Below are 23,370 nucleotides of genomic sequence, written 5' to 3' on the forward strand. Positions count from 1 at the left end.
CAGTGTTTACAGTTCTGTGTCAACATAGAGCTATAATAATAAGCCGCTGATCAAACAGAGTCCATGGCATATACTCAGTCATGCATGTGTGTTAAGTGCATTTACAGAACACTTTAGAACAGGCCTATGCCAGTCTGGACAAGGGAACGTTCTAGAGCTGAATTGGATCATGGAAGTGGTAGCGAGTGTGTGTGTGGTAGTGGTACATGCTGTATGGCTGAGCGCGTTAATACGCATCCTAAATGGACCACGGAGATCACCGGAGATCAATGGTGTCTCCCTCTCACCCGTCCGTTAGTGTCCGATGATCTGATGGACAGCCCTCATCCATCAACCGGCAGATCAATGTTCTCACGCTTAGCGATTAATTAGTAACCCTACAGCTGTCCTGGGGAGCAGGTACACAGTACACGCACGCACGCACACACGCACACACACACACACACACACACACACACACACACACACACACACACACACACACACACACACACACACACACACACACACACACACACACACACACACACACACACACACACACACACACACACACACACACACACACACACACACACGCACACCATCACTCACTCGGGGGAAGGAAGTGCATTACCCTGGCCTGCACTGTCCCCACGGGTTTATCTGTTTGGCCTAATCCTCGCAGCCCCCCGGGCAGCAGAGCTGCCTGCCTGTGTAGATTCACACACACAGCCCATAGACACAAAGCACCGGGGCTCAGGAAACAGGGCCTTCACGTTGGCACAAAATGTTCCCAACAATAGTTGAGCTCGCACTGACTGACTCTGTGCAGATGTGAGTTGTCCACTGACTGAGTCCTGCAGCGTAAAGAAGGCAGACCCATGTATGTTTGGGAGAGGGGTTATGCTTTTTTATTTATCACAGCCAAGTCTCGAGATTTCCTTGAGTGCTTCTTCTCGTTTTAAAAACTGCCCAAAATTGTCTAACATCGTCTTTCAAGTTACAGTAGATTGTAAACAGTTGTTGCGTCTGTGACAGAACCAAGCAGCAGTTGAGTTGAGGTAAGCTTGTACCATGTTCCATGTGTGTGTGTCTTCGTTCTCACATCGCGCTGCTTGCTCCTATAATGTGGCGGTGAGGTGTGTTTTTCCACTTCAGGCCTGACTCCTGACACGTGGGTACACGCACACACACACACACACGCACACGCACACACACCACGCTGCTCAAAGTGTTGTCAGCAGTCAGAGAACCAGATAGAACTGTGTACATAGATGGTGTTTGTGCATGTATTTGTTTGTGTGTTTTCCTGTGCGCGTGATATTGAGGAAGAGAAAGTGTTGTTGTAGGAATGAGCGCAATTCGCCCCCCGGCCATTGGTCTCTTGGAAAACATGTGTTTATTTTTTTATTTCATTCAAGCACTAACTGCCAAACAAACATACCTCCGCCTTCCAACCTGCTCTGAGAGCTAACCAATCAGATGGATAGGAAAGCAGTATTCAGCTCATCTGAGTCACAAATAGAACATCTGGCACATCACTGCTAGCTCTAGCACACTAATAAAGGCATCTGACAGTCGGACCGTGTGGAATCCTGCTGCAGCAAGATTACCAGGGCAACTATCAGTTATCTTATTAGCAATTGTTGTTCCCACGCTTAGCGATTAACTAGCAAGTAAAAACTCTAAGCTTATCACCGGAAATGCCCCCCCCCCAACTGTTTACTGTACATATCTTTCTTTCTTATTACTACTCCTATATATGATGTTTTTGCATATTACTGTATATTATTGTTTGTCTTTAAATGTCTTGATGAATTGAATACACAGGACCTTAATGGAAACAAGCCCTTAGGGCTTATCTGGGTTATCCTTTTAGCATTCTTTAGTATAAATCTGTGCCACCGTGCCTTTTTTTTTGCAAACTTAATAGTTTTCAAAACAAAATTAGTCTATTCATTCATTACCCTGTTTTATACTTAACCGTACAATAGTGGTGTGAAAAACTCTTTCGCTATTTTCAAAATATTTTACTGATAAGAAATGTTATTATAATTATTTTTATAATCAATTAAATTGACACCCAGATTTCTGCAGCAACATTACCACAGAAAAATAGCTGATGTCTATTCAAAAGTGCATGCAGCAAAAGGTAGACAAATTGTACCTAGAATGAAACGTTTTATTGTTCTCAGGTTCGTTTGACAAGTTAAGCTTGCTATCATCCTTTGCACCAAACACTCATTTTTCAAATTCCAATGTAAAGTATGCTTGTGCACTGTCTTGCACATCTGTGCATGTGGTGACAACAGGTGGTATACTACATGGGAGCTGTTGTGGCTCACGAGGTAGAGAGGCTGTTTGGGAACCAAAAAGTTCCCGGTTTAATCCCTGGCTCTTCCTGGTGTCCTTGAGCAAGACACTGAACTGTTCCCGATGAAGGTGGTACCTTCACTGTCAGTGTGTGACTATGTGTGTGAATGGATGAACGTAACACACTTTGTAAAGCGCTTTGGATAAAGGCGCTATATAAATGCAGGACATTTACAATTAATTAGGCCCATAGTCCTGGTACCCACTGCTTTGCTTTACCCATGTTCAGCAATCAGCAGCTCAGTTTAGAAGCCAACGTCACAAACAGCAGGTGAGAGCGAGTGCCTCCTGGTTCCCAGGTGAATGTCAGAGCGTGTCGTCATCGCACTTCAATTGGAAACTCCAACCCGTGAACAATTAGCCGGCGCCCCTGGGAAGCCTTCACCACAGGAGCTGTTACAGCGGCCTGTGGATAATCTGTTTGGCAAGGCTGGGGGGAAAGGGACAAAAGAGGCAAGAAGAAGAGAGTAAGACGTAGGAAGAAATGCAGGAAGATGTGAGAGATATGAAAGACTGTGAGGGGAAAGTGAAAGACAGGAGGGGAGAAAGAGAGATTGATTTAGTATGGCTACGGACTGGCAATTTCACAAACAGACTGTGAAAGTCAGGGAAGGATGCTTTTATTCTCTCATGTCATCCGGAAAAAGAGGGAGAGGAGCAGATTGGCACCGAGGCTAAAGGAGTATGGACCCTTCAATAGAGATGGCTTTCAACGAGGACGGTCGCACCTTTTCTCCGCTCCTGGATTCTACCCCGCGCTCTATTCTTCAAAGACGAAAACAACATCTTCGCCTCAAAAGAATCATCACTGCCAGCAACAATCTGGTGCTGTTCTACGCTGCTATATTGCAAGGATTAATCTTTATTGAATCCCACAATGTGCAGCTTCAACGGAGAGCGAGTGAAAACGGAGATTTACCGCAAGACGCGACGTCGTTACTTTTTAAAGTGTTCGGCGCGAGTAAATCGGTACAAACACGGAAAAGGACACCAATCCAGCTCGACGGCTTTACAGTAAGAAAGATTATTTGGTTGAGTTTATTGTTGTCGGGAAACGTTCATCCTAATCCCGGCCCACCGACCGTGAAGAGCACGGAGACTCACTATGATCAAAACTTCACTGGCTTAAGCAACTTCACAGCTGATTTCCAACGCGACGAAAGTGCCCGAAAAGGTCCGGTCCACAACATGCAGACAAATAACTTTGTTTGGCAACGGCCCACCTCACCTGATAAGAATGAACCCCAGCAAAGAGCTGGAGAAACAAGGATGGATTATTTGTCCCGGTTAACATCCGTGCCTGCATTCTCAAGCAGACGACCACCGCCTGAAGGAATGAGGCCAGTGACGAGACAAGGGATTCCCCAACAGCAGCGTCACCAAGAGGATTCCCTCACGCGCCACACGGGCCCAAGACAACCACAAGGTTTCTCTCAGAGAAAAGCACAAGAAAACGTTGTTTTTTCCCCTGTTTCTACCATCTCCTGGCACCACCGCATGGCGTCGACGCGGGACAATAGCTTCACCCCTCCCCCACCCCCACCCCCCCTCCTCCTCCTCCACCACCACCTCCAGTCGATACCAGGACAACCGCATAGTATCCCACCGAGAGGAATGCTGGGAAACGGAGTTCCTTTCCCTGTTTTCACTGGACAACCACATGGTTTTCCCCTGTGGGATCGGCGTGGAAACAGAGAGTTTTCCATTTTCCCAAACAGTCCATTGCCTGGGGGAATTTGGCGGAGGTCGACACAAGGGTTTTCCCACATCACCCCTCCCCCACATCCACCACCCCCCCTCCCCCAGGGCAGATCTAAGGAAGGTTATGCGGCCTCAAATCACCTCCACACCCCCCCCGTGGACATCACAAAGCCCCCCCCTCCCCCACCTCCCCCACCCACACCTCAGACCCCCCCCACCGACACCCCAGAGCCTGAAAGGGACAATGGTTACTACTCAACTGAAGAAATGGATGCCCTGTTTTCTACTAGAGGTACCCACATTGTTCACTTGAATGTAAACAGTCTTAAAAACCCTGAAAAAATGTCTGAGCTGAGATCCATGTTTGGAAGTGGCAAGGTAGACATTATTTCATTCTCAGAAACTAAGTTGGATAATTCCATCAAAGACTTTGAGATTGAAATAAAGGGCTACAATGTCATCAGAAAAGACAGAAATCTCTCTGGGGGTGGGGTTTGCATCTATGTGAGATCAGACATTATTTACGATGTGATCCCAGATATGGATAACAACCCCACTGAATCGGTCTGGGTCAAAATATTATACCCACATGCAAAACCACTGATAATTGGCGCCATCTACAGACCCCCAGATCAAAATGCTTTTTATGACTTGATTGAGGATCATGTGGCGGGTTTAGGAAACTCTGAGACGGTACTAATTGGTGACTTTAACACCTGTGTTCTGAAGAAAGACGCAGCGACCTTTAAGTCCCTCAGAAAGTTCTGTGACCTGCACAGCTTTACCCAGCTGATAAAGCATTTTACAAGGGTAGGCATTGCTTCTCAATCAATCATAGACCTAGTGTTGACAACGGACCAATCCAGAATTTCCAAGAGTGGAGTGATTGAGTGTAGTTTAAGTGATCACAATATCATTTTCTGCACTCGGAAGATTCACGGACCTGGAGCTTATTGTCACAGGACAATCAGCTGCAGGTCTATGAAACACTACTCAAGTGATCTTCTAACAACAGCTCTTGGAAAAATGGACTGGTCCCATGTCCTAAATTGCACCTCTGTGGAGGAGTCCTGGTCCTGTTTCAAAAAAGCTTTTTTGTGTGTACTTGATAACATCGCACCCACAAAGGTGGTGAGGGTCAAAGCTAGCACAGAACCTTGGATGAAGGGTGACATTTTGAATGCCATCAAACTCAGGAACAAAAGCTACTCTGAGCTCAGGAAAAACAAAAGTGAGCAGCTACTTGAAAAGTGCAGAAATCTACGAAATGTAGTTACTAAATTGATCAGAAATGCCAAAAAGAATTTCTTAAATGAGAACATAGAGGCAAACAAAAGCCACCCACAAAAACTGTGGGAGGCACTAAAACAATTAGGCTGCAACGGAAAAATTCAGACTAAATCTACAAACATTTGCATTATTTCAAGTGGCTCACTCACTACCGACAAGCAATTGGTAGCGGACTGTTTTAACAGTTTCTTCACCACAGTTGCAACCCAGTTGGTAAGCAAACTCCCTCAGCATTCAGGTCTGTACGGCCCCGACCACATTCAAGCTCACTATGAGAAACTAGGGGCTAAAAAAGATTCCTTTTTTTTCAAACCTGTATTGACTGAGGATGTGCAAAACAAACTCCTCGCCCTACAGCCAAACAAGGCCACCGGCCTTGACAACATCCCCACCAGATTCCTCAGAGACGCAGCGGTCTCCATTGCTCCCATAGTAGCCCACATTACAAACTTATCCATCAGTCAGTGTCACGTCCCACAAGAATTCAAGTTGGCAAGAGTAATCCCTCTATTTAAAAAAGGAAGCAAACTAGATCCTGGCAACTATAGGCCTGTTTCCATCCTTTGTTCCATCTCAAAGGTTATAGAGCGATCAATCCAAGAACAAATCAACAGCTACCTCAGCGAGCGTAAACTGTTGTTTGAATTCCAATCAGGCTTCAGAACATCCCACTCCACTGACACATGCCTACTATATTTGACCGACTACATCAAACGTGAGGTAGACTCGGGCAAATACTGTGGCATGGTCATGCTGGACCTCCAAAAGGCGTTTGACACTGTAAACCACGCAATTTTACTTGATAAGCTGAGGGCGATTGGTTTTGATTGCACATCACTAAATTGGATGAGATCTTACCTGGAGGGTAGAGAACAAGTGGTTGACATCAACGGAACCATGTCCTCATCCCTCCCGGTGAGCTGCGGGGTTCCTCAAGGCAGCATTCTAGGGCCGTTACTGTTCCTTCTATACATTAACGACATGAATGCTGCCTGTAACTGCAAACTGTTCCTGTTCGCTGATGACTCGGCACTCCTGATCTCGGGTGAGGACAAGTTGCAAGTTGAGGAAGCTCTCAGCTCTGAACTCTCAAAAATCCGTACCTGGCTGACCGATAACAAACTGTCTCTACACCTTGGGAAAACTGAATCCATCCTATTTGGGACCAGACATTCCCTCAGTAAAATGAAGGTAGATGACTTCAAGGTCAAAGTCGATGACACAATCATCACTAGCAAAGAAGAGATTACCTATTTGGGATGTATTCTTGACAAATACCTGACAGGTGAAAGCATGGCAACAAAGGTGGTCAAAGGAGTAAACCAGAGAACCAGATTTATGGGCAGAGTTTCCTCTTTTGTCAACCCTCAGGCCCTCAGGACCCTCTCAGGGGCCCTGATACAGCCCCTTTTTGACTATGCTAGCTCCTCTTGGTACTCCAACACCTCAGTGTCACTGCAGACTAAGCTTCAAACCTCCCAAAACAAACTGATCCGACTACTTCTCGGACTGGGGCCCATGACCCACCTCTCTCCCACTCACTTTGCCAGCCTAGGCTGGCTCAGGGTGGAAGACAGGGTTAAACAACTAAAAATGGGTCTGGCCTTCAAAATTGTAAATGCAGATTTGCCCGATATGCCCCCTATACCCGCATATCTGTATAAATACCTCGAAAAAGTTAGTGACACCCACAGCCACGAAACTAGAGGGAGCGTAAACAACAATCTGGTACCACCCACCCATAAAACAAACATGGGCAAATTCTCCTTCTATAGCACAGCCACTAAGGAATGGAATAGTCTAACCCCATCCCTCAAAAAATGCAGTTCGCTGGGCTCATTCAAAACAGCCCTAAAAACCCATCTTTCTGGAGGCCGAAAGAGGAGCTAGTACCAGTTTCCCTGTAGACAGACGACCCCCCCCTCCTCTTTTTGTACATATTTTGTATTTCCTCATGCTTTTTTTTGTATATAATTATTATTTTTCCATGCTTCCCCCCCCCCTTTTTTTTTTGTTGTACATATATTTTTTAAATGCTTTTTTTTTGTACATAGTGATATTTTTTTATTTTTATGTATTATCTGTATTTTCATGTTGATTTTTTAACTGTTTGGTTGCTACTATATATGTCTATGAAATTAACTCAAGGACCCCAACGGAAACAAGTCCGCAAGGACTTTTTTGGCCGGACCTTTTAGACAAAAGCATTATAAATGTAACTGTGTTGTTTTACATTCTTTTTGCCTAATAAAAATTTCAATCAATCAATCAATCAATGGCTGGGGGTGAAGGACAGGACTGGCACTTTGAATGGACATATTTTACCACCAACCGAACAAAAGCCTTTCACGTATTAGTGTGGCTGTTTTGGAGCGGCCTTTTGGGAACAGGAGAGTATAGCCCGGCTGTTATGTGCTTGCACATATGCACACCTCAGTCTACAAGCACTACTATTATTATTTGTTCACTAATACTTCTTCTGTCTCTGGTTTAGTGTCTACACTGCCTTGCTGGTTGGCTCTGCTGCTCTGGTCCATGGCCTGCACATGTACTGTATTTATTGTGAATGCTCAGATTTTTGTATCTGATTGCGAACGCAGCGGAAGGAGGCGCGCCGAAGGCGCGCCTCCGCGCAAGTGGAGCTTACTATGAAACCGTGCTCGGGTTGTGTCTCTGTGTCTCTGTCTGTGTCTCTGTGTGCACTGCCTGCGTGCAGCTCCTCTGAGATAAGTAAATGTCCAATTTAGACGTACCATACATCAAATGAAAGGTCTTTGAAAACTGAACACACCTGTCAAGGTTGCGTTTAAGCCCGCCCCTTTCCCCGGAAGCCACGCCCCGGAAAAGGCTCCTAAAAACTCCCCATTGAAACCCCATGTTAAATGAAAAGTGCCCGAATCGCTCCGAAACTTTTTCTACCCCCCCTAAGTGGGGGTCTACGAACAAACATTTCGGGCTCGGATTTTGGCTCCGCCCCCCGGAAGTGGGTGAAACAGGCACTTCTAACACTTTGTTGAATTGTTCAAAAACATTCAAAGTTTTTTTTTGGTGAATTTGTATTTTTCTAAGATGCTCCTTTTAACGCAGATTTTTTTTTGTATTTTTTTATTGGTTACTTTTTTTTAATTTTATTTTTCATACTTATTTTAATTTGTTTGCGTTCGCTTCCCTCGTTCGCGCGTCTTACTTGTGTATATTGTGGTCAGATTTTCTGATGCCGATCCCGATCCAATTGACCGATCACCGATGTTTTGTAAAAAATAGCTGATCTTTCTCTCTATATTCTGATAGTAATCATCGCTATAGAGTGTTTGTTCAGTAAAAGGGGTCTCCCCGTCTCTCCAGCTCTTAAGTAAACAACAAATGTGACTGGCTGAAATGTGCAGCCCACCTGAAAATGTATTTATTGTTTATTAAAGAGCTGGAGAGACTGGTAGACCCCTGTTACTGAACAAACACTAAATAGCAATGATTACTAGAATGTAGAGCGTTAACATTTAAAAGGACAACTTAGTTTTTTTTACAACCAAGGTTTATATTTTAGCTTGAAATTAAAGTCAATAAAAGGTGAGTTTCTATAGTTTTAGCAACTTTTGCGATCCTTTTTACAGTGGGCGGGGGTATTCTGTCCGGTGGCTAAATATGTATTTTTTACACAATAAAAAAGGTCCTGTGGTCTTTGATGGCCCGATGTGAGTTATTGGGGGCTAAAAGAGCTACTGTAAATAATAATAAAGAAAACGCCGGGTTATTGTGTAAAAAAAGACATATTTAGCCACCGGACAGAATGCCCCCGCCCACTGTAAAAAAGATCGCGAAAATTTCTAAAACTATAGAAAGCAGTACATTAAAAATGTTTAACACTCATCTTTTATTTACTTTAATTACAATCTAAAACATAAACCTTGGTTGTAAAAAAACAAAGTTGTCCTTTAAAGGGATAGTTCACCCCCAAAATGGCTTTTTTCTATCGATTAGTCACCCCATGGAGACTTGAATTAATGGATATTTTTCTGTTTTTGTCGCATTCCTGAGCCAATAATTTGATGACCGGCAGCGGTTTCGGTAGGAGACACAAAGAGTCTCCTTTGTGTTTCCTACCGGAACCGCTGCCTACCGGTTCGCTGGTCATCAAATTATTGGCTTAGGAATGCAACAAAAACAAAAACATATGATATCCATGAATTCAAGTCTCCATGGGGTGACTAATCGATAGAAAAACATTTTTTTTTGGGGCAAACTATCCCTTTAACAAAAAACATTTTGTTTTAACCTAAAGATATTACCCTACCTTTTTCAAGAAATGTTCAAAATAGCCGATCTACAGTACTTCTAGATCTACGCGCACTTGTACTGTAGGTACAAGGTAAAAAATCAGGACACATGCATAATTGCAGACACAGATATTGTCCAAAGAGTCAAAATAATAGCCAATATATCGGCCAAACCAAAGTATTGATCGCTCTACCGGAGGGTTTCCAGTTCGATCCCTGGCTCTCCCTGGCTTCCTGTCGAAGTGTCCTTGAGAAAGAGTTTCTTCCCTCAGGCTATCGGAGCCATGAACAAGGACCTAGCTGCCAGGTCATATTTCTTCAACCTGTAAATAATTCTCGCCCACAACAGAGCACACATGATTGATTGATGCACTTTATTTAGTAAGACATGAGAACATCAGTACATGGAAGTACAAATTCACAATACAAGGTCTACTAAACTGGGAGACTCATTAAGCACTGAGCTTGTTGTCTCCGCCAGGTCGAAAGGCATGGCGAGAGAGTATGTTTTCGCCCCTGTCCGTCCGTCCGTCCGTCCGTCCGTGTGTCCTGTCTGTGTGTTAGCAGCTAATCTCTGGCACCGTTGGCCCGGTCGCTCCGAAACTGTGCACACACACTCCCTGGATGCCAATTCAGAACCTCTGCCCCAATTTTTTCACATGGGCCTGTTATAGCGCCACCAGGAGGCCGATTTGTGCAAAACCCTTTTTTTTACATTACTCCTACAGATTTTATCCAAACGTCATGCAAATCGGTACACAGTATCTCTATAGTCATGTGATCAACCCGGATCTGTTCAATTTCCCATATTCCATCCTCATTGCCTATGGTTGGCTTCCAAAGTTTGCAGGATTGGTCCGTTTTGAACAAAAAGCCTCAAACTATGCACGCAGCTGGCGATTTCCATGAATTTTCACACGCACATTCCCACTAGGCCGAGGAAGAAATGCCACCCTTTTCACATTGGCCTGTTATAGCGCCACCAGCAGGTCTAATTTAGCAAAACACATTTTTGGAACAAAATGCCTCAAATCATGAATGCAGTGTCTGATTGCCGTGAAAGACCTAAGAATAAATGGCACCCTTTTCACATTGGCCTATTATAGCGCCACCAGGAGACCACAATAACGTACCTGACCTGGCGGAGACCTGTGCTCCGAGGAGCACTTTTTCTAGTTTAAGATGAGATCCCCATGCACACAAATCATGATGACATATAAGGACAGACATATATACACACTACTATACAGAATGTCATACAATCAGCTTACAGGTTACTGGTATGAAGAGTGAAAACAAATTTACAAGAGAAGAAAAAGAAATAGGGGGGGGGGGGTAGGTGGGTAGCTTATTATTATACATAGCTTATTATTTTTTCTGTACATACCGTACTTTGCATGTAGATATTGCATACTGTATATCCTATACGTCCCGGGTGCTATATTATTGTCCCAGCATTTTCTGTATACATCTTTATACCCTTATATATGCTACTAACGGTTTTTATTTTAACCCATACATTTGTACACCCAGAGTTAGAAATGGTTAAACTAACATTGAGGATTTTAGTGTGTGTGGAGATGGAGGTGTGGTGCACTGAGCTGACTGCTCGCAGGGGGGATTTCTGACCTTGACCAAATTTAGAAAGGTGTGTGCATGTGTGTGTGTAAATATTGGTATTGATAGTGTTATCGTACTATTCTGGGAAAGTAGCAAGTATTGTGCACCCTGTGACCCCGGCTTGGCTCTTGTTATGAGCACAAAGACTAATTGCCACCCCTCCTCTACTAAGATGGCACCTATGTTGCTAGTAGGCACCATGCCACCCTATAGGGATACTCTCCATCTGGCTTCCACCTCTGTCTTGCCCTCCATCTGTCTACTGCTGGGTGAGATACCAACCCCACTGTGTGTGTGTGTGTGTGTGTGTGTGTGTGTGTGTGTGTGTGTGTGTGTGTGTGTGTGTGTGTGTGTGTGTGTGTGTGTGTGTGTGTGTGTGTGTGTGTGTGTGTGTGTGTGTGTGTGTGTGTGTGTGTGTGTGTGTGTGTGTGTGTGTGGTGTGCCTAGAGCCACTCTACTCCAGAGCGAGCTCCGTTTCGTGTGCACACGCCCGCGCATGCCTTGCATACGCATGCGTGTGTAAATGTTTACTTGTGTAGAATAGATACTTATATGTCAGATGATAGCATCGTATGCTCTTCCTTTTTATAGACGTGCAGGTGTGTAGTTACGAGTGTGCAATCAAATGAGATTGAGGTGTGTGTGTGTGTGTGTGTTCACTTGTTGTGTAGATAGTTGTATATGTCAGATGATGCTCTTTGTGTAGACGTGGGTGTGTAGTCAAGAGTGTTCATCGTATGAAATATCGACTGTAGAGCTAGAGAAATGCATTGCTTTATGAAGCGTGGGTTATGCCTTAAAGCCTCAGACCTGAACTTTCATGAATAAAACATTATTTTAACCAATCGGTATGGTAGAGTATGTGCTCACAATATAACTAGCACATATGTGGTTGGAAGTGGCCTCCCTACTCTTCCACTAATGGCAAGGCAAGGCAATTTTATTTGTGCTTTACACAGAACATCAAGCAAGGGAAACGCAATTATACAATGACATTAGGTTGCATAAAACAAAATAAGTAAAAATAACGGATACAATTACAGTGCTGAAGAGAAAGAAAGAAGAAAAGTAACTCAATCAATGGCAGCGGCAAACAGAAAGGTCTTCTAAAAGGCCTGTGTTTTAAAAGAAATAAGAGTGGCAGTAGACCTGCAGTTTTCTGGGAGTTTGTGGTGCATAAAAATGCTGCTTGTCCATGTTTATTTTTGGTTTTAGGGACAGAAAGCAGACCCTTCCCATATAACCCTAGAGATCTGGATGGTTCATGATATCGCACAAGATCAGAAATGTATTTTGGCCCTAAACCATTCAAAGCTTTATAGTCCAACAGTAGTATTTTGAAATAGATTATTTGACACACAGGGAGCCAGTGTAAGGATTTAAGAACTGGAGTGATATGTTATGCTCCACTTTCTTGGTATTAGTAAGGAGTCGAGCAGCAGCGTTGTGAATTAACTGCAGTCGTCTGATAGATGTTTTAGGGAGACACTGTTACAGTAGTCAAGTCTACTGAAGATGAATGCATGGACAAGTTTTTCTAGAGAGACAAAAGTCCTTTAACCCGTGCTATATTTTTGAGGTGATAGTAGGCTGACTTTGTGATTGTGTGAATGTGGCTGTTTAAATTCAGGTTTGAGTGCATGACTACACCAAGGTTTTTGACTTGGCTAGAGGTTTTTAACATTACCGATTGGAGCTGGGCGCTGACTTTTAATCTGTCTTCCTTGGCCTCCAAAATCTATTACATCTGTTTTGTCTTTGTTTAATTGAAGAAAATTAAATATGATTCAAATGCTTTTAGTACTGTGCCAGAAAGTCCCACCCAGTTTTTCAGTCTGTCTGCTAATATATTGTGGTCGACTGTGTCAAATGCAGCACTGAGATCTAGTAATGCTAAGACAGAAATGTTGCCACTGTCTGTATTTAAGTGGATGTCAATGACAGCTTTAACAATAGCAGTCTCGGTGCTGTGGCGTGGTCAAAAACCTCACTGGAAGATAACAAGGCCATTGTTTAATGTTAAGAACTTGAAATACAGCTTTTTCAATTACTTTATTTAGAAACTGATAAATGTGGACCCTGGTGTCGGGTAGGACAGATACTTGTTGCCAATGTCCGTAAAGTTATTTGAAGCAGATGGCACATTGGATTGGACACTAGATGTGCCACCGACACCATCGTTATTGTAGTGACTTAGACATTGTGGCAATTTCTCTTTCGGTAAAGGGAGACAATGTACATAAAACTCATAGGTTGTAGCTTTAATAGCTACTGGCGGCATTGAAATGATTGAGACCATGTCAGGTCACAATAGGCCCATAGTGGCTCCCTAGAGTCTCCTGATTATTTTGCATACAACAGGAATCTGCTTCCTCGGAGACCTTGAATTTTCTCTCACCATCTACAGGAAACACTGAACTCCATTTACACCTTTCTACATACAGTGAGCAGGGTGTGTCTCTCCCTTCCCACAAGTGCCGTGTCTCTATGGGTTTAACCTGAGCCAGTGAATCTGACCTGACCTGACCATGTGTGTCGCAGTGGTACAAACCACAAACCCAACAGCTCATTCTTTCACAGAAGCTTTAAAAAAAAACATGAGACATTTCAATGGCTGCGTGGGTCAGGGGTTCCCAAAGTTTCCCATGCCAAGGACCCCAAATAGACATTAGCCTCTGGCTGTGGTCACCCCTAATGCAAAAAAACAAAACAAAAATAGCAAAAATAGACAATCTACAAGCCTATTACGTGTCATATTGCAGTGCGTTGTGAGCTTGCAGATTGGTAATTTTTGCTCTTTTCAAAATAGTTTGAAAATGTTTTCTTTTTCCAATAGACCCCCTGGCAGCCCCCACTTGGAAAACTTGTGGCCTAGAGCAGTGGTTCTCAAACTTTTTCATCTCAAGGACCCCCAAAATGATATGTATTTGGCTGTGGAACCCCCATCTAAAAAACATTTTGTGCCAGGGATTTTTCAAAAATAGCCAAAGTATAAAATATGGGTAAAGTGGTTAAAACGATTGTGATGCTATATTAATTAATTTAGCTGGGGACCCCTGGAGGTCCCCGGACCCCACTTTGAGAACCAATGGCCTAGAGCAGGGACTACACCTCCTCTCATTACGCCCCCTTCTAACAAAAATATCAGTGGATCGTCCTTCCAGATAGAGTTGTTAAGTCCTGTGTAGCATCCTGTGTTTGGAATGGGGGGTAGAGAGGTGTTAGAGCGTCATAAATCACCCCCATTACTGTTTTATTTATTAATCTGGCCCTACAGCCTGCACCTGCGCTCTGAGAAAGAGAAAGGAGGGGCATAAAGAGAGGATGGGAGTGAAGGAGGGAGAGAGATGGGGGGATGGATGGATGGATTCCCCTGAGTGGTGACAGAGGGCACATTATTGTAAAGTAGAGCGGGAGAGAGATTGAGGGAGGGACGTGATAGATGAGCAAACTGCTTAACAAATGCACTCTGGAACTGAGGGATTGGTGGGTGTAGGGAAGTAGAGCCCGACCAATATATGCGTTTCTTTTTATTTGTTTATTTACAGGGGCGATGCATGCACAACAGAAGTGCTAGGCCAGAGTTGGCTATATAGATAATTTGCATCTACCATCCCTAGGCAGGAAGATGTTAAAAGTATTACAAAAAGGACAACACAATTCTTTTTTTTAAACGATACAGATAACACGTTTTACAAACACCTACAAAACTCTCCATGTTGGAGAACATGTTTGGCCAATATATCAGCCATTATTTCCCTTGGGGGATCAATAAAGGTCAATAAAGATCTTATCTTATCTGATCTCATGTTATCTTATTTGACTGATCGGTATAGACAATTATGCAGCCGATGTGTCTCAATTTAACCATTTTCATCCCTATTTTGGGCAAAAAAAATCAATATTTTCAAAAAATATTTTCAAAAAGTTACTAAAATAGATGTGTCATGATGACGTTGTGAGCTTGTAGATAACTTTTTTTTAAAAATAGGGCTGTCTTGGATAAATAAAATAAAGTTCAGTTTGTGTGCATTTAGTATTTTATATATAAATGTTATTTATATATATTGAGGTTTAATATACAATACACAAATGTGTAAATGTTTGTTTATGAAAATTGTTTTGTTTGCTAAAAGTTGTCAAATAGAATTGCTTTTTTTTTTTTTTTTACAATATATCAGTGTAAATATGGGTGGTTTCAGACTAAAAAAATGTGGCATCGGTCCGGCTGTAACAGATGAAGGAATAGACTGTGGGACTGCCAGGGATGGGTGGAGGGATGGACAGAGATGTATGGATGACTGGGGGAGGAATGGAGCTATTCCTTTGGGAATGGAGATTACTGTAAGGCAGAGAGGGAGAGTGGAGAGTGTGGAGGAGGATGGAGGTGGAGAGCAATAAAACGGGGATGGAAAGATGAGTGTTGTGTGGAGATGACAGTGATGACGATGGAGTGAGGGACAGGGAAGATGGATGGAGGTGAAGAGAGGGTTTTAGATGTCACACTGAGTCAGAAATCACACTGCCAGCCGTGACTTTGTGACCCGGTTAGTAGGGCAGCGCGCCACACACACACACACACACACACACACACACACACACACACACACACACACACACACACACACACACACACACACACACACAGAGCATATCTTCCTCATTACACAGTAAGAGAAAAGGCATGACAGGTCAGTCAGCTGACATCTTATCACGATATGGTACAAATTATTCTAGGCTTTTCTGTGACCGGTGTTTCACTGTGAAAGTTAAATCCAAATTTCTTTAAAAAACATATAGCAATACCGTGAAGTCCCAATAGGGCTGGGGCATGTTTCCAAAAATCTTTCCAAAATACAGAAAATAGCATGAGCTTGCAGATCTGCTATTTTTCTGCGACACAGTTGTACAACGAAGTAATAAATAGGGCTTAAAGGGATAGTTCACCCCAAAAAATATTTCTTTTCTATCGATTAGTCACCCCATGGAGACTTGAATTCATGGATATTGTTTTGCTTTTGTGGCATTCCTAAGCCAATAATTTGATGACCAGCGAACCGGTAGGCAGCGGTTCCGGTAGGAGATACAAAGGAGACTCTTTGTGTCTCTTACCGGAACCGCTGCTGGTCATCAAATTAACTGTGAACTGTCCCTTTTTAAGTAGTTAATCAGACTGTAACAGAGAGGTCCTCTGTTACCCATGTTTGCACATTGTAATTGATTATTTGCATATTGACACTTTACAGTTGGCACTTTAAGAGTAAGTGTAATATATAGAGAAGTGCAATAGTATGTGAAGTGTTATGGTTAAGTTTGATTGAATGCTTAACACATTCACTGCCATTGACATATCAATCAAAAAAAAAGTCCAGAACCCAAGTTAACGTGATCCAAAGATTTACTGCTCCATTCACTTCCTGGTTGCACTTGGTTAACTTATTACTTTAAAATCCTGTATCTCGGCTCCTGTGTACTTTTTTTTAATTTATTTTTGGCGAAACATGCTATTTTCAACTGGGTATAACAAGAGAACGGGAGGTCACGATGCCATTTTTTTCCCACGAAGCACAGTGATTTCCTCCGTGATTAGCAACCATCAGGGGATCGATCATACTGTAGATAAATATTCTGTGGTTCTTGAAAAATTAGTCATAATGCTTAAAAATGCTGGCAGCAGCTACCTGCCAGCATTAGAAAGCCCCTGGCAGTGAATGTGTTATTAGTACCTGTTTTCAGTACCTGTTTTATAATTGGGCTGTATAATTGGGCTGGACCATAGCCAGGATGGCAGAGGGGGGGTTGTAATGCGTTTTTGATCATTGCTAATAATATTTAGGTTGTACTGAGAAGGAATCATTACTTGTGTAGTTCATTAAGATTTTGTTTTTTTAATATAATATGTGGGTTTATGTATTTATTGTATGTTTATTTATGTATTGTATGGAGTCTGTGTGCAGGGAGAAGAGCTACCTGTGATGCTCTTGTCCTTTTTGTATGTTCAATGGTGAATAAATACACCTTCAGGTTAAACCCTACTCAAGGCCTCTGTACTGCTTGCAGCTGCAAGTCGGGCATTCTCACACAGACTTTTTGATTGATTGAATATTTTATTAGGCAAAAAATGTAAAACAGCACAGTTTAACAATTTAAAATACTTTGTCTAACAGGTCCGTTCATGAAAGTCCTTAATGAGGGCCTTAAGACTAATCGATTTAGTCAATTATAAAAAACATTTAGAATAGTTTTGGGTTGATATTTATAATAAATCAAAACGATTTATATACATTTTAGCCTCAATTATTTGATTAGTCGAAAAGGTAATCGAAAGAATCATCACTAAGACAAGAATCATTGCAGCCATAGTTTCTTCTAAACGTCCTTCATCCAATAATGCAACAGTTAACCTCCATGTTATATTAAGGTTTTTTATTACACATACACACAGCCATTATTTGCCCCCGGTCAGGGGGGAGGAGAATGATAACAGGCTGTGTGATTATTGATATCAGCCCTAGGGGCTGATGATAGCCCAAGGGCTGATACGGCAGTAGCTGTAAATCAGTGTAAGTTTGCTGTGAGTGACATCGCTGCAAAAGGAACTCCTCATGTGAAACATGAGGTCGCTGCCAAAGGAACTCATCATGTGAAACACGGTTGCCACAGTTTCTGCTTTCTTGTGCTCTCTGTAACTAAATAATGCAATGGTTGTGTATTGGAACATTTGGAAAACAATATACTGTAGAGTTGGAGAGATTTGTTTTACTGAATGGCTTTGTTCCTGTATGTTGTTGGAAGACACATTGAAAAAAAAAGAAATGTTGACATTGATTCAATAAAGATAATCAATGTATTAGATGCGTCTGTCTGCATTCAACCCTTTTCACATCAATAAGGTCACCCATAATTGTTTAGCCTCTTGGCCTACTGCACACAAGCAGAGGTTTAACCAGATCCTGTCTAGCAGTGGGTTGCGATTATGAGGCCTGTAGGCTTGCTATATGTGTTGAATGTGAATTAGGTCTGTAGGCTTACTGTACGTATTAAATGTGAATTAGGTCTGTAGGCTTACTGTATGTGATTGTGTTGAATGTGTATGAGGTATATGTAGGCTTGCTGTATGCGTTGAATGTGTATGAGGTATATGTAGGCTTGCTGTATGTGCTCAAACACCAGGCCTACTCAGGAAGCCACGAGGAAAGCATGACCAGCCATGTGTCTGTCCCTGTCAGTGATATATGACTGTTTGTTCCTTCCTGAATATAGGACTTCAGTTTGCTGCCTACCTCCTGCTCATCCTATAATCGGATATGTTTTCCCTTTGAAATCGTTCAGTAGGGACCAGCAAATCATGGTCTTTGACTGTCCTAATGACGTAAATCTCTAGGCATTTTGGACATGAATGTACAGGGCTATATTCTGCGCTGGAATTCCAAAAATGTAAGGCATCTCTCCTCTCTCCCTTTACAGATAGGACTGATGTCAGTGACGGTGTTCCCTGTGCGGTTGTTCCTGTCAGCCTTCCTCATGCTGCTGGCCTGGCCCTTCGCCTTCACAGCTGCCCTGGGACGCCAAGAGTTCGCTGTGGAGCCACAGTCATGGTGGAGGAGGTATGGTGGGCATACAGCTTTATGGTTAATGCCTGTGGAAGTTTGGCTGAAGCAATGTTGGCCCGTTCTATTGAATGTTTTTGCGAGCACTTTAACCACTAAAGCCCTATATACTTTGTCGTACAATGAATAGCAAAAATAGCTCATCTACAACTCGCAACACGTCTGCTATCTAGGAAAATTGTGAACATTCGGAATACTTTTTTTGTTTTGAATTCGACTTGGAAATTACATTTTCACCTATGATGCCCAGAATAGGGACACCAGTAAGGCCATGTAAAGAAGCACCTGTAAGGCCATGTAAAGAAGCAAATGGTATTTGCTTTTCTTCACTTTCTTGGTCTGACAATTCCCACCTGGCAGATTCATCACACTGGGAGGAAAATTGGAGCTGAACGTGTGATGCAATGGATGGGCAATGCATAAGTGCTATGTTTGAATTATTGACCTTTTGTAAAATAATCTGTTCGGTAAAATAAAAGAAGACATTTCACACATTGTTTCCTGTTTTTCTATGTGCACACACTATAATTTCAGGTATCTAAAGAACACAGAGTATGTTTTTGACTGTGCAGTAAGTATGGGCTGTTATTGCAAGACTGTCGATTATTGACAGCCTGTCAACCAATTCTCTCAATGAAAGCCCATACTGCCCAGCCAGAAACCTTAGCTTGTGCTCTTTAGATACCCCAATACAATTATTTAGTGTGTACATCGAAAAACAAGAGATCAGAAAATAATGTGTGATATGTCTTTTATTTTCCTGAACAGATTATCTGACAGAGGTCACAATCTTGCTTGTCCACTGGGGTCTAATTGACTTCAATGCATTCCATTGGACTTCCGGCTCCATTTTTCCTCCCTGGTGCGTCAATGGCACATGCCAGGCGTAGAACACTTCCTTTCATTCTTAGAGCACATTCACGCTCGGGTAGATGTTTCAGTTGTGTAGTTACCTTGCTGTGATGGAAGTCCAAATATTGGCAGCATCTCTTGCTCTATTGCTCCGTTGATTAGAAATTGATAATCCAAAATAATCTCATTGATTTAGATTTAGCAAACAAAGCAGATCCTGCCAATATATAAAATCACAAAGAAAAGCAGCACAGACACTACAGGTCCCATGCATGGCAAAAATACTAATTAAACAGCATAAGTGAAAAATCTACTTCCTCAATCCCTGCGGATGCCAATGGTCAATGCCTGTGTGCACCTTCAGATAGATTGGTCAATCCACTGAGGAGAAAAATGGATGAGGACGGATTGACAGAGTTTTGTTTATTTTATAGTTGGATTAAATGTATTTTCATATTCATGTTCGGAAATCAGTCTTCCCTCCAGAGGCTGTTTTCGGCTACACTTTTCCGAATCAATCCCCACTTTAACCACTTGAACCGGAGCGTCGCCTATACTGGCAATAGGCGAAATGGGGAATTTCGCAGTGCAGGAGGGGGGCAAGTACACATCCCTGTGGGACGGCGGTCAGTGAAGTAGAATAGTATAGGGTTAAGTGGGTAACTAAATGTAGTGTGTTGGTTTACCCATTTCAAGCAAGTTTTCAAGTCTCTGCAAGTCGATTTTCATATTGTACTGAAATGAATGGAATCCAATGGCTTTCTCTGTATGCTTTGGAAAATGCCCATCATTAAAGTCAAGTATACTGTGAGTTGCAGTCAATGGGTTAACATTCCACACCACCGACATGGTCCCTTAACTTGAAACAGAATAAAGAAGCTCTAATCTGTGCCTGTTTGAATGGCTGTCTGTGTAGTCAAACAAAAGGGTACAGCAGAGACGAGCTGGGAAAGCGCAACAGCAAAGAGCTGTAGGTTTGAACCACATTAACCCTGGCTGTGCTGTTTTGGGCATGACATTTTAGGCAAATATTTTCTAAAATGTTCAAGCATAGTTTTTTTTTAGTTTTTTTATTAATAGCAAAAATAGCAGATCTACAGTACAAGCTCACAATGTGTTGTGAGGTTGTAGATCAGCAATTTTAGCTATTTGTCGTACAACGAAGAGCATAGGGCTAAACAGCGAGCAAATGAAAATAATTATGATTGATTTGATTTAATTTTTTGTCCTTTAGGGTAATTTATCTTCATACTGGCCGCCACATAAAAATACATACAGTTGTAGTACAGTAACAAAGTGCTTAACTTTGTCTGTTAAGTAAAACATAAGTGCATTCATGCACATTCAAATACATAGAAAAATACAAACACCCTCCTTGTTCAGCAGATTCACTGTTAAAGGCATGAAAGTGCTTTTATACCTATTCAGGTACAGCATATTGTTCTGTATTTAATTGGAACCCTGTAACGTGACTACCGGAGCCATTCACATTCTGAATAAAGGATATGAGAGGGGTCAGCCTGTTTAACTATAGTCTTCTTAATTTGGAGGGAGGGTCCGACCGTAAGAAGTCGTGATTAAACAATCTTCCAGACCTTGTCCCTGAAAGTGACGTTTGATGGAAAGATATGAACCTGTCCTGAACCAGTTAGAGCCCGACCCATGCCAGACTTTTTTGTCCAATGCTGATACTATACAATACATCCTAGACCACTGATTACCAATGTTTTGACCGATATATTGTCCAAAACAAATGTTTTTTAGTTTTGTTTAGTTTTTAGTTGCAAGCAACAAAGCTAATAAATACAAATAAACATAAATATTTTGATAGATAAGTGCAAAATATTAAATCATGTATATTAAACGTGAACATACTGTATTGCCTTGTAATATGCACTCTCACAGCTAGGGTTGGGATCCGGAACCGGAGGAACCGGATCCAACATTGAGGAACCGGAATCGGTTCCATCACATTTGGAACCATTTACGGAACAGGTTTTCTCACACTGTCAGAGCTGGTATGTGGACCCTCACGTCTGCTATACAATTACAATACCAGTCGTTCTCAAACGTTCTACACTCTCAGAGTTACAGACCTGTAAGGGTCAATTTGGAACCCCCTATAGGAATCGTGAAAGGGAACCGTTAAGGAATTGGTCAATCGGACCGTTAAGAGGGAATCGTTAAGGAACCAGAATCGTTAAATTCGTTAAAAGGATCCCAACCCTACACACAGCGTGATACATTTGTTGTGGCAAAAACATTTGAAAAGAAATATCCTTAAAATTGCAATTTTATCTATAGCTGTCTGACTAAAGCTGTATGTATCTGTGCACTCATGTCTGGATTGTCTGAATTGAAGCAAGCTTCCCTGTCATTAAGAATTCAGTGAATTCAATGCGCGCTGACCTGTGAGATGGTTTCTAGGTGGCTGTAGTGACTGAGGACTATGCAGAAAACAGAAACGTATAGAAACGGATGATCCACTGTGGTGACCCTGATGGGAATTGACCAATCGCTAAGCCCCACCCCACAATAGCTATTGTCCAATGCTAGTCACGATTCTAGCTGCTGGAATAACCTTCCCATTTGGATTAGGTATTGTTGACAAACAAACAGAACATGGATGTTTACAGAAAAAGATAATGTTCTGTTGGTTGGATTGGTGAGGTCGCAGCTTCTCTCTGCTTTCTTGCATGATAGCAGAGAGAGCCTACATTTTGAATTTGTCTGCAGTGAGTTATTGCAGACAATTTCTGCAAGTGAGGCATTTCTGCTTGCTGGACATTTTTTTCAAGATTCTCGTGATCTGGGGATTTTGTTGTATTTTGCCACATTTATTCATCTATATTTTGTTGTTATTCAAACATTGTGTTGTGGAGTGTTTGATTTGATGTGCACACATGCGCTGCCACTGACAATCAATGAATGACTGAGACTGCTGCTGCGCAGTTCACTACTAGTACTTGTGTTATACCTTTAGTAAATGGTCGTTGCTGTTATTGGCAACATACTCTTTCTCACACACACACACACGTACACGCACATCACTCACTCTCGAACCATGTGTGTGTTTTCCTCCGTCAGGTTGATGGACCTGTCTCTGAGGGTGATCATGCGGGCGCTGTGGTTCTGTGGAGGGTTCCACTGGATCACGGTGAAAGGGGAACGGGCGCTTCCCTCCGAAGCTCCCATCCTCACCCTGGCACCGCACTCCACTTACTTCGATGCCATTCCTGTCACCATGACCATGGGCTCTATAGTCACCAAACTGGAGAGCAAGAGCATCCCAGTCTGGGGCAGTGAGTAAAGCCGGATTTATAGTCCATTGTAGTCCACTGAAAAGGAAATAGCCTATCTACAAGCTGACAACGTGTCGCATTGCGACACGTTGTGAGCTTGTAGATAGGCTAATTTCCATGGAGTATATTGGATTAAGCATATCACAACAGACTGCCACAACCTCTAGCTGTTTATACTAATGTTCTGTAATCTGTAATGCCTGTAATCGGTTCACACACTGAAATGTGTCGAGTAGATGATTTTAATCCCTTTGTTTTAGTCGGATTACTGCTTCATGGTTTATTACTCTGAACTGTGTTTTAGGCAATGCAAATTAATTTGTGCGCCACATTTCATACACAAGGGCAATCAAACTGGTGTACAGA

General features: G+C 42.4%; 1 protein-coding gene across 1 annotated transcript in view; it reads left to right on the forward strand.

The window, feature by feature from the left end:
• lpcat1 (lysophosphatidylcholine acyltransferase 1) overlaps positions 1 to 23,370 on the forward strand; it is a 35,687-nt gene that overhangs the window by 1,520 nt on the left and 10,797 nt on the right. Inside the window, exons 2-3 of the mRNA XM_080442608.1 lie at positions 18,708 to 18,847; positions 22,790 to 23,004. Coding sequence (XP_080298734.1) covers positions 18,708 to 18,847; positions 22,790 to 23,004 — 355 coding nt within the window. The remainder of the gene's footprint in view (positions 1 to 18,707; positions 18,848 to 22,789; positions 23,005 to 23,370) is intronic.

The sequence above is a fragment of the Gymnoscopelus braueri genome (assembly GCF_963280865.1).
Source record: "Gymnoscopelus braueri genome assembly, chromosome: 11".
NCBI classification, from domain to species: domain Eukaryota; kingdom Metazoa; phylum Chordata; class Actinopteri; order Myctophiformes; family Myctophidae; genus Gymnoscopelus; species Gymnoscopelus braueri.